This window comes from Dendrobates tinctorius, unplaced genomic scaffold, assembly GCF_039654945.1.
Source record: "Dendrobates tinctorius isolate UK_male_01 unplaced genomic scaffold, ASM3965494v1 ptg000086l, whole genome shotgun sequence".
Lineage (NCBI taxonomy): Eukaryota > Metazoa > Chordata > Amphibia > Anura > Dendrobatidae > Dendrobates > Dendrobates tinctorius.
This window is the reverse complement of record NW_027361754.1, coordinates 11,217,217-11,229,421: the sequence shown is the minus strand read 5'-3', so window position 1 is coordinate 11,229,421 and position 12,205 is coordinate 11,217,217. Positions and strand designations below refer to the sequence as shown.

The 12,205-nt window shown below is 45.5% G+C and overlaps 1 protein-coding gene across 2 annotated transcripts; it reads right to left on the bottom strand.

The window, feature by feature from the left end:
• Positions 1-1,398: 1,398 nt before the first annotated feature.
• Positions 1,399-8,154, bottom strand: FBXO2 (F-box protein 2). Of its 2 annotated transcripts, none has more exons than XM_073585049.1 (6): positions 8,020-8,154; positions 6,898-6,971; positions 5,575-5,701; positions 5,386-5,478; positions 5,136-5,271; positions 1,399-1,620 (listed from the first exon to the last, which is right to left on the bottom strand). In XM_073585049.1, the coding sequence occupies exons 2-6, from the start codon at positions 6,932-6,934 to the stop codon at positions 1,486-1,488; spliced, it is 528 nt and encodes a 175-aa protein (XP_073441150.1). In that variant the 5' UTR covers positions 6,935-6,971; positions 8,020-8,154; the 3' UTR covers positions 1,399-1,485. The 2 variants fall into 2 exon arrangements, with proteins under 2 accessions (XP_073441150.1, XP_073441149.1); XM_073585048.1 differs by lacking the exon at positions 1,399-1,620 and adding an exon at positions 1,627-4,551.
• Positions 8,155-12,205: the final 4,051 nt, after the last annotated feature.

Here is a 12,205-nt window from a genome sequence, read left to right as displayed (position 1 = left end):
TCCCAACAGTCAAACATGGCAGAGGTTCCCTGATGTTTTGGGGTTGCTTTGCTGCCTCTGGCACTGGACTGCTTGACCTTGTGCATAGCATTATGAAGTCAGAAGACTACCAACAAATTTTGCAGCATAATGTAGGGCCCAGTGTGAGAAAGCTGGGTCTCCCTCAGAGGTTATGGGTCTTCCAGCAGGACAATGATCCAAAACACACTTCAAAAAGCACTAGAAAATGGTTTGAGAGAAAGCACTGGAGACTTCTAAGGTGGCCAGCAATGAGTCCAGACCAGAATCCCATAGAACACCTGTGGAGAGATCTAAAAATGGCAGTTTGGAGAAGGCACCCTTCAAATATCCGGGACCTGGAGCAGTTTGCCAAAGAAGAATGGTCTAAAATTCCAGCAGAGCATTGTAAGAAACTCATTGATGGTTACCGGAAGCGGTTGGTCACAGTTATTTTGGCTAAAGGTTGTACAACCAAGTATTAGGCTGAGGGTGCCAATACTTTTGTCTGGCCCATTTTTGGAGTTTTGTGTGAAATGATCAATGTTTTGCTTTTTGCTTCATTCTCTTTTGTGTTTTTTTCATTTAAGACAAATTAAATGAAGATAATAATACCAAAGAATTTGTGTTTGCAATCATTTTCAGGAAGAAACTGAGTATTATCTGACAGAATTGCAGGGGTGTCAATACTTTTGGCCACAACTGTATCTGTCTGTGGTCTCCAGGATGTCTCCTGACTGCATGCAGCTTCCAGTAATTCTGCTACTTTCTGCAGTCTCCAGGATGTCCCTTGTCCACCTGCAGCTTCCAGTAACTCTGCTACCTGTCTGTGGTCTCCAGGACATCTCCTGTCTACCTGTAGCTTGCAGCAACTCTGCTACCTGTCTGCTGTCTCCAGGACATCCACTGAAAGCAGCTTGCAGTAACTCTTGCTACCTTTCTGCAGTCTCCAGGATGTCTCCTGTCTGCCTGTGGCTTCCAGTAACTCTGCTTCCTGTCTGCTGTCTCCAGGACGTCTCCTGCCTGCCCATAGCTTCCAGTAACTGTGCCGCTTTCAGGGTATCCAAGTGAGAATATAGCCATACAGCTTATGGGGCCACTACTTAACTACCCAGTCGCCACCCCAGGCTGCTAGGAGTTTTATAGTGATGAGGAACCCCTATAAATGATAACGTGCCTGAAAGCATGCCACAACCAGTATTGGCCAGCCATGAACAAGGAGAGATCAAGTCTGCATGTAGGACTGGGGGCAGGGGGGGATGCTGCTGCATGCTGCTTAGATCTGCACTGGTAATTACATGGAGCTACTCCTAATGTCCCTAGTGACACTCTATTGCTTTTTCTCAAAGATACATTGCGGGTCACAACAGCTGTGCCGATAAATCACCCTTGAAGCCTCAGTCTTGCAGCAATATCTTTATTAGTCCACAGAAATGTAGACACATTCAGCCATGTGACACAGAAATAACATTAGTCTTCTTTCGATTCCTACGCTTCGATCGTCACGCTGCTGTTGGTCATCCTTGCTCCATACCAGCCCTTCCAGTAAACCGAGTCTTGTCCGCTGTGAGTGAACTGGATGAAACGCACTCCGGGGCCGTATTCTGAGAAGGTATGGCTGATCTGCAGAATAATCATCAGTCAGTGACCATAGGCTGAGAGAGATTACAGAAAGAATGGCTGTTGTCTTTCAAAACAGCACCACTCCTGTGTACAGGTTGGCTGTGATATTGCAGCTTCAGTCACATTTTCTTCTAGTTACAGGACCAGACAGAACCTGTGGACACGGATGGTTCTGCTTTTGTAAGAAAGTGAACATGTTTTTTTCATTTTGCCTTTAAGCATTATATAATGAAAAGTTCAGCAACTTTCTAATGTGACTTATTCTTCATTTTTTCAATGTCTGGTTTTCATATCTGGTTGTCTAGTCACCGAAAAAGCTGCCATGGAGGGTCCTGATAGCCTCATGATTAGTATTCCTGGGAACAGCACTACAGGTAATACAAGACACGGGACGCCATAAATAATGCACGGGGCGTGAATATTTCATCCGTGTCCCCAGAATACTGCAGATCATCGCGTCCAAACTCTTCTCCTCTGCTCCGTCCTCCCTCAGCTCCTGACAGACCCGATAAATAACCCCTTTGACCTGAAACACCCAACAAATGTATTCGACAGGATAGAAATAATTGTATCTGATGAAGATCTGGGGAGCAGGCTGGACTTTACCATGATGTGGCTCCGGTGAAGGGCGCCCTGTTACCCCCGGCAGTGTCCATGTGTAGGGGTCTCTCTTGCGGATCTGCGCCCCGAACGTGAAACAGCTGCAGCGGATTATTGCTCTTTATCAGAAAAGATATTTCTATCCAGAAAAATACATTTAGCGGACGTTTTAATTTTTATCAAATTTTAGAGAATGTGAGACGACCCTGACCCCTCAAGCCAGCCTCACTGGGCTGGTGGCTGATAGACCCCAATAACCCACCATTGATTATGAGCTGTGATATAGTCTAGGTCTGAGGGTCCCAGAAGTGAGCGATGAGCAGCAAGTCTGAGACCTCAATGGCTGAGTATCTAACCCTATCCTGTGATACTGACAGCTAAGCCATGTATCTAATCCTCTCCTGTGTGATACTGTCTCCTAAGCTGTTTATCTAACCCTATCCTGTGTGATACTGTCTGTTGAGCTGTGTATCTAATCCTCGCCTGTTTGATACTGTCTCCTAAGCTTTTTATCTAACTCTATCTTGTGTGATACTGTATACTGAGCCGTGTATCTAATACTATCCTGTGTGATACTGTCTGCTGAGCTGTGTATCTAATCCTAGCCTGTGTGATACTGTCTGTTGAGCCGTGTATCTAATCCTCTCCTGTGTGATACCGACTGCTGAGCCATGTATCTAATCCTATTCTGTGTGATACTGACTGCTGAGCCGTGTATCTAATCCTATCCTGCGTGATACTGTATGCGGAGCTGTGTATCTAATCCTATCCTGTGTGATACTGTCTCCTAAGCTGTTTATCTAACGGCCCCTTCACACATAGCGACTCACCAGCGATCCCGACAACGATATCAACGTGTCAGGATCGCTGGTGAGTCGCTATCCTGTGTGATACTGACTGCTGAGCTGGGTATCTAAACCTATGCTGTGTGATACTGACTGCTGAGCTGTGTATCTGATCCTGTCCTGTGTGATACTGTCTGCTGAGATGTGTATCTAATCCTCGCCTGTGTGATACTGGCAGCTGAGCTGTGTATCTAACCCTATCCTGTGTGATACCCTCTGCTGAGCCGTGTATCTAATCCTTTTTCTGTGTGATACTGTCTCCTAAGCTGTGTATCTAACCCTATCCTGTGTGATATTGTCTGCTGAACTGTATATCCTATACTGTGTGATACCCCCTGCTGAGCCATATATCTAATCCTGTCCTGTGTGATGCTGTCTGCTGAGCTCCGTATCTAATCCTATTCTGAGTGATACTGTCTGCTGATCCGTGCATCTAATCCGATCCTGTGTGATACTGTCTGCTGCGTTGCATATCTAATCCTATCCTGTGTGATACTATCTGCTGAGCTGTGTATCTAATCCTATCCTGTGTGATACCCTCTGCTGAGCCATGTACTGTATCTAATCCTGTCCTGTGTGATACTGTCTGCTGAGCCATGTATCTAATCCTAGCCTGTGTGATACTGTCTGTTGAGCCGTGTATCTAATCCTCTCCTGTGTGATACTGACTGCTGAGCCATGTATCTAATCCTATTCTGTGTGATACTGACTGCTGAGCCATGTATCTAATCCTATCCTGTGTGATACTGTGTGCTGAGCCATGTATCTAATCCTATCTTGTGTGATACTGACTGCTTAGCTGTATATCTAATCCTTTCCTGTGTGATACTGATAGCTGAGCCGTGTATCTAATCCTATCCTGTGTGATACCCTCTGCTGAGCTGTGTATCTAAACCTCTCCTGTGTGATACTGTCTTTTGAGCCGTGCATCTAATCCTCTCCTGTGTGATACTGATAGCTGAGCCGTGTATCTAATCCTGTCCTTTGTGATACTGTCTGATGAGCCGTGTATCTAATCCTCTCCTGTGTGATAGCCTCTGCTGAGCTGTGTATTTAATCCTATCCTGTGTGATACTGTCTTTTGAGCCGTGTATCTAATCCTATCCTGTGTGATACTGACTGCTGAGCCGTGTATCTAATCCTATCTTGTGTGATACTGACTGCTTAGCTGTATATCTAATCCTATCCTGTGTGATACTGTCTGCTGAGCTGTGTATCTAATCCTATCCTGTGTGATACTGTCTGCTGAGCCATGTATCTAATCCTCTCCTGTGTGATACCCTCTGCTGAGCTGTGTATCTAAACCTCTCCTGTGTGATACTGTCTTTTGAGCCGTGTATCTATTCCATTCATCTGATACTGACAGCTGAGCCGTGTATTTAATCCTTTCGTGTGTGATACTGACAGCTGATCTGTGTATCTCAGCACAGTTTGTTGTGGAGTACTTTGGATATTTCCGGTGTAAGATTTGTCCTTTATATAAATCCTGAGTCAGAAAGGAGACAGAAACACAATGGAGATGAATCACTGATTGGCCGATAACAGCAGAAAATGCAGCATGAAGAACTCCCCGGATCCTGACTGTAGGAACAGGGAAGGAAAATATCTGCAGAACACATAAAAAACAACCAACTTCCTATTTATTACACTTTGGTTGGAATAAAGCTGTATGATTTATACAGAAAGATGCGATAATAACATTCTTCCACTAGGTGTCGCTGTTGTACACTTTTCTACCTTGATACCTATGGGGTGGACTGTTCTGGGGTCTCTGCATCTAAGCCAGATGTGTGCTACCTCCCCTCAATCAGATGTCTGATCCTCTCACATACGAGAAAAATCAACCAGTTATTTTGATCAGACTTTGGTCCGCTATTCTCCACCTTCTCCTAGGTGACAATACATAATAATCATATTCGGATGTCGTTTGAGTTTGATGAGATTTTTTTTCTCAGACCCATAGACTTGCGCTCAGATCAAAATCATTCCTGTCTCAGATAGCGCTCATGCATGAAAACCAGGCATCTGAATGAGCAGAGCTGACTGGTGACCGGTCAGTAATTTCCTTACCTGGTTCCAGGCGCCGTCTGTGTTCTCGGGGATGGTGATGTTCTCACTGCTGTATTCACTGATGACATCACGGCTGTCGGACAAGAGCTGCACTCTCAGCTCATAGCAGCATCCACAGTCAGTCCGCGCTCCATACCTGCAAGCAGAGACACTCAGCTTTCCCAGGCTCCTGAACGGCCGATCTGTCCAGCCTAGTAATGCACGCCTTTCCATACATAGCAGATAACAGTCAGGCAGCTTATCATCTCACCAGTCGCTGACCACAATGTTGGGTTGGGCGTCCAACACTTCCTCGGTAAATCCTTCCTGAAGGAGATCGATCAGTTGGGATTTTTTGCACAACCTGAGAAGAGAAGATCTCCATGAAATGGACTGTACAGGGAAAAAAAAGATCTGCTTGCTTCTAAAAACAGCGCCCCACGCTTGGTCATTCACTTACTCAAAGGATGTAACAAAGTACTTGGAGACCCCGTCAGACGGAAACGGCGCTCCGCAGTCTCCCGGGAGATCCTCCACTTTCCACTCGTCTCCTCCATTCTCTACTACTTCCCAATGCTCCAGGTCCTCTGTACACAGAGAAAACACAATTTGCAGTGCAGGAGGTAAAGGAACACTCCGCTGCCCACTGCTGTGGTCGCCATTTCTCCAGAGGGGTCTGGTAAGGGGGAAAATAATAAATGTGGGGGTCCGGCAGCTTTATTTGTTTGGGGTCTTTAAATATTTTAGGTTGTAGATTTAAAGGGATTGTCCATCTTATAAAAATTTTGAACCAAAGTTTGATAAAATATCAGCTGCCGGTGTACTCATCACTGTAGATCTCCATCACTGCAGCACGAGGCCTGGAGTTATGGCAGCCCGTATGACAGTCACATGGTGATGGATTGGCTGCAGCGGTCAAGTGGCGAGAATGAATATATATATAATGAAATGTAAGGGTCCCGAAGGATGGAGGCGTCAGGTAAGAATTTTTATAAGGGGGAATAGTAACAGCTGCTGTCAGCCAGTACGGCCTACCTGGGTGGGAAAAAGGGGCCCAAGTTTAGGTTGTTCCTTAATGTGCCACCTCATGTATTGTCATGGCTGAACATTTGGAGACTGACGCAGAGTTTCCTCCTTCATTGTTCTTAGTTCTTTGTTTCTGGGATTATTTACAAATATGTTTAATCTTTTACTGACAAATACATAAAGTTTCTGTAATGTCTCCATATTCTCAGCGCGGACCCCATGTCTCCTGACTGATGGCCACACGTTCTCCTTCAGAAGAATAACCTCACCCCGGTCCTCCACACTCCAATCTCTGTACTCCATGTAAAGTTATTTTCTCAGATGAAGCCGCTTTAGATTGTTTTGGACATTTGGAAAAAGAATGATCGTCCAATGCCAACAGTGCCCGGAGACCACTCAGGTGTGGGGACTTCTCATCCATACAGGGGGTCTCGCTCACAATCCTGCCTAAGAACACTGTCAGGAATAAACAACGGGACCTAAGCCTCCTCCAAGAACAACTTCTCCCATCATCCAGGACAATGTGGGCTTGATGCCCCCCCCCCCCCCTTCCCAAGATGGAAACCAAGTCCCAAGGCAAAAGTGAGAATGAAGTAGTCTTTTGGGCCCGGATGTTAACTGACATTGTGAGGACCCTACTAACAGCTCCTCCTATCTCCGCACCTTTGTATGTGACCTGGGGGAGTACGAGCTGGATGTTTGGGCTATGAAATGTCTTATTTTACATATAATTCAGCACTTTTAGTTTTGCACTTACCTTCTCCGCAGGGGTTTTTAATGAGGTTTTTCGCCATTTTTTGCTATTCTCGACTGTGGTTGTTGGCTAAACGGCTTGGAAAGAAAGGGTTAATGCTGTAAGTGAAGCTCAATCGCTGTAGGATAGACAAGAGCTCTGCTTGCTGTCAGATAGTTGTTCACAACCAGAGGCTGATGGTCTGTACAAATCTCACAGCTGATGACGAGTTACCATTGTAACCACTGCAGAAATTCTTGTTTTGTTACAATGTATCAGCGGAGGTCATGGGCTCAGTGTTCTATCCTGATTGGATATATTGTACCAAATCCTCAGCAGTACGAAGCAGCAACGGTTTTGACACTTTAGATGATAACAAGAATGTTTCAAATCACTGACAGCAACCAGAGATTTTGAAAACGATGAGGCGAGAGCATCCGACCCCCAACATCTGCAATAACAGCAATCTATATATATAAAGCTGAGTGTATGTATGTGTGTAAGTATCAGGCCACGCCCGCTCCACATAGCTCCGCCCACTGGTGGCTGGAGAGCGGGGTTGCAGAAGGAAAGTGCAGGACGCGGGTGGAGAGCGGAGCTGCGGAAGGAGAGAGCGGGACGGCGGGTGGAGAGCGGGGCTGCGGAAGGAGAGAGCGGGACGGCGGGTGGAGAGCGGGGCTGCGGAAGGAGAGAGCGGAACGGCAGTTAGTTACTGTGACCGGGCTCTTCAGCTGGTTTTATATAGAATTGCCCCCAGACTGACGGGAAACCCGAAACAGAAGGGCATGTGTGTCTGCAGGATCAGGCGTCGAATGTAGCAGAGCTGAAACTGCCCTCAAAAGTATTTGTGCTGTTTCTGCTTTGTGAACTATCAGCAGGAAAACTGGCAGTCCTGTGCAAACCTGCAGAGAACACGTGTGATATTCCAGATAACAAACTAGAGCAGAAGTAGTAGAGTTGAGATTGTAAGCGCACTGAGATGACGAGTGAGCTTTATTGATCGGAAACTTTACATAGGACTGCTGGTTAATGTACTGTCTTATCTCAAATATGCACAAAATAAGTAAATGACAAACTCAGCTCTGCTATATCTGTACATGCAATGATTACTAGTCATTCCTCATGCCGACCGCAGGATCTACTCACTGGCAGTATAGTAGGGCCAAGCTGAAGGGCGTCCGGAGCCGCTCCCTGCGCCGTCTTCCCAGGACTTTACACTCGACAGTCTGGAGGCTGCACCGTAATGTGACATCGGAAGCTGCCAACCTCCTCCCTGCATCATCCTGCAGACAAAGCATCTGCATAGGCGAGGCCCCGGGCTGTATACCCTGTCCTCATATTGATCCGACAGATCACCGGCCAAGAAAAATGCATCAATCACTACCACGGCCACCGGAGACCACGTCTGACCTGAAAATCCAGTTCTCTACGAAACCAGATAGGACTACGGAATGCCAAAAATGAATGCCACCTAATAACCTTCAGCTTACCCCGTACAATACTGCCTACTGTTTCTGGGAAAATCGGCCAACAAGCAACATGGAAACCGATCCAGCTTCCACCTGGGGTCCCGAATGACTAGTGATTCTGAAACAAGTGATTTATCTGTTGACCTCTAAAAAGATTTGCCATTCCTGACTTTGGAATACTTGGGTCATAAATTTGTATTGTCGGCCATGTTGGTTGTCAAAAGTGGTGTAATGCGAAGCCCCCAACTATCAAGAGTCAATAACAGTATTATCTGGCACATAGTTTTATTTATGATTGGCCAGCTGAGACAATACACAGGTTTGGCCACAAGGTGGCAGCCAAGGAGAATGAATAGAAAAATGTTGCAGGGTTTTCAGACTGCGGCATAGAGTCGACTCAGGGCTGGACTGGTCATCAGCAAATCTGGCAAATTCCAGATGGGCTGGTCTGGCTATGAGATACATTGATTGAGACACTGTTAACAGTATCAACATCTTCAGAAAGCCAAAACTTAACAGCTGTGGTGGAGCAAAGGGCCTTCGGCTCCCAGCTTCGTCACTCTAGCAGGATGGAGGTCATGTAATGGGTATCGTAGTAGGTGCAAACACTAATGGGCTTAATAAGTGTGGAAGTACTGCAATACATATCTCTCTGTGTGTGTAACAGTTGGACTGTACTCCCTTCTGTAACTGCAGCTATGTACCATTACTGAACTTTTGCTATGGAGTCCTGTGATTTCTAGGTACACTCCTGCTCAGGGGCATTATTACACTGAGGCCTCTTTCACATGTACTGATATTTCCAGTATCAGAAAAAACAGTACCAGAGATATCAGTGTCCATGTGTACGTGGGTGTCATACATATGGCATACGTGTGGCAACTGTGTGCCTCCCGTGTGCCGCATCAGGAGCACACATACCAGCACCTAGGAAGCAGCAGTACAATTAGCGCTGTTCCCCGGCGTCGGGTACAACTCCCATCATCTGACACCTGCTGCTGCTAATAACAATGAGAGCAGGCGGCGGCTGATGGGAGTATTTATCAGTCACCGCTTGCGCTATAAATAAATACATTTTTCAAAAAGGCGTGGGGTTCCTCTGTATTTTTGATAACCAGCCAGGGAAAACTGACAGCTGCGGGCTGCAACCCTCAGCATTATTTAAATAACTGAGGCACCGTGAGAAAAAGTCATCGCAGTTCAGCCTGGCTGGGAACGGAGCCTCAGTGACCGGATGTAACCCCGATGATGTCACCGTTAGTCACTGATGCTGCGCTCGCAGTAGCTCGTTCATCAGTGGTTCTCAGCCTGGATGGTCGCATCTTGGTGAAGGATACTGTGGTTTTTTTATTTTTGCTTTATTACAGAAGACGAGGGCTTCGGTGGAATTAGATGTTAGGTGAGTATAATTGTGTTTATAGTTTTTAAATAAAAATGGAAAACTGTGTTTAGTCTTATCTTATTTCTAATAAAGGACTTTATTCTGGCTGTGTACTTATTTACCATGTAACTATAGGATTAGTAATGGATAGATGTCTTATAGATGCTTCTCCATTACTAATCCATGGGCTTGATGTCGCCTGACAATACAAAGGTGACATTAACCCCACAAATATTAACCCCACTTGCCACCGCTACAGGGCAAGTGGGAAGAGCCGGGCAAATCAACAGAATTGGCGCATCTAATAGATGTGCCTTTTCTGGGCAGCTGCGGGCTGCTGTGTTTAGGCTGGGGGGGCCGATATCTATGGCACCTTACCAGCCTGAGAATGCCATCCCCCAGCTCTCTGCTTTAGCAAGGCTGGTTGCCAAAAATGGGGGGACCCCACACCATTTTTAAAATTATTTATTTATAGTGCCAGCAGCGGGTGATGAATACTCCCATCAGCCATTGCCTGCTCTCACTGTTATCACTTGAATATAAATCTCCTCATTTTCCCCTGCTCGCACCAATTGCCAGCAGATCAGAAAAGAATGATGAGAGCCTTCTTCAGCACCCGGTGGCAGGGAACTGTACCGCTGCTTCCCAGGTGCCAATATGGGTCACATTGATGACACACAGATATAGATATCACCTGTGTGTCATCTGTGTGCACGTGTGCGGGATGTTTTGCGGCCCATGTTGCTGTTAAAAAACGGACATGCCAGCGTGTTTTGCCCATGGAACACACGATCAGTAGAAACACACTGACATGTGCACCGACCCATTCACTTGAAAGGGTCTACATGTGTAAGTGTCTTCGGTACGTGAGAAAACTGTCACCACACGTACCAGAGACATGAATGTGTGAAAGAGGTTTAAAAAGGCACTGGGGGTATTATCAAATGGGGGATCTTGATCACTATAAGGAAAGCACAGGGGGTTTGTATTATTATAAGGTGGTATGGAGTCATTATTATTATAAGGGTCGCAGGGGGATTATTATTAAAAGGGGTCACGTGGGAACACTATCTATAGGATACTGTATAACTGTAAGAAGGTGCAGGGGGCATTATTAATTTGAAGGAATACAGAAGGAACATTTTACTTTGTAGGGTCACAGAAGGGGCACTGCTATTGTGGGGGTACACAAAAAGGGTTAGATCACTGTATAGGACGCAGAGGGGCATTTTTACTATATAGGGATCTGGTTACAGCACTTTATGGCTATTGTAGAGGTGGGGACTGTGAGGAGGAGGCTGGAAAGCAGGAAGCCAAAGATTTCTTTGTGTTACATTCTGCATGGACGAGTTATGGATGGAAGAAGTGGTCATGGCGGTCTGGGCTGAGTGGAAAAGAAAAGAGAAAATGAATGACAACGTCACTGGTGAGAAGGTACTCAGTACTGTCTGGTCTGCAGAGCACTGGTGTACGACTAACATTACCATTATAAGGTCACTGCATGACAGTGATATCCGTCCCTGCAGAGTGGGGATTAATGGTCAGTATAGCGGTATTATCACTACTATATATGCTGGTGATATTTTGTATAGTCTGGTGGTATTTGTCGGTTATTTTGCAATATTATTATTGCGGTATTATCATTGTTAATAATAAGCAATCTTGTGTAGCGGTATTATTGGTGATATTGGTCTGGTAGTAAATTTTGATTTCCTCCAAGCAGGGTAATATTAGTAATAGAGACCCAATCTGGGGCTCAGGGGAAGGGACAGGGTCTCTGTGCTTTCAAACACCAGGGCTTAATCTCAGTCCAGTTCACACCTAGTAAACAGCAGCAGGTTGTGTGGCCACAGATCACATTCTCCTCCTGCTCCATTGCAACGTAATGTAATGGGGACACATTGCAACCTCTAGGGAACCGAGACGGCAACAAGCAAATGGTGATGACTTGTTGGAAAGTCAGCCCCGTTTCATCAAGCGGTTTTACACCCCAGCTGCAAAATATTGGAAAACTTTTTGGAAAATGAGTAAGGTTATGTATCATTAAATCAAGGGTATTCCAAGATCAAACATCAAAGTCAATAGGTTCAATCTCAAAAGATTAACATAGACACGCAACCCTAACTCAGCATAATTAAAGCAAGATAGGATAAAAGAGTATTTTTAACCATATGAAAAAATTATTGAGACAAAAATTATATGAACAGAGTATTGGTACCAGAAGCAGGGCAAATAAAGGGGTTGACATGTTACAAGCATGGCATAAATGATGAAGACCTGGCGAAACGCGCGTAGAGGCGGCAGGCTGGGGCTCATACATTTATTTACTATGTAAGTATTGACCGAATTTGGCACCTTGCACTTTACCTTTTTTTTTTCACAGCAGGCACTTTTGTTGCACAGTAATGTAGACACCTAAGCTTCCTTGTAAATATACTCTCCACCTCACATGAGGATGTACCATATTGCTATGAACACTTTG

What these genes read in the sequence shown, in the direction of transcription:
- FBXO2 (XM_073585048.1), bottom strand. Translation starts at nt 6,934, where the DNA reads ATGGCGAAAAACCTCATTAAAAACCCCTGCGGAGAAG. An exon ending in TAAAAACCCCTGCGGAGAAG is followed by an intron (nt 5,702 to 6,897) that starts GTAAGTGCAAAA and finishes CTCTGTGTACAG; the next exon opens with AGGACCTGGAGCATTGGGAA. An exon ending in TACTTTGTTACATCCTTTGA is followed by an intron (nt 5,479 to 5,574) that starts GTAAGTGAATGA and finishes TTCTCTTCTCAG; the next exon opens with GTTGTGCAAAAAATCCCAAC.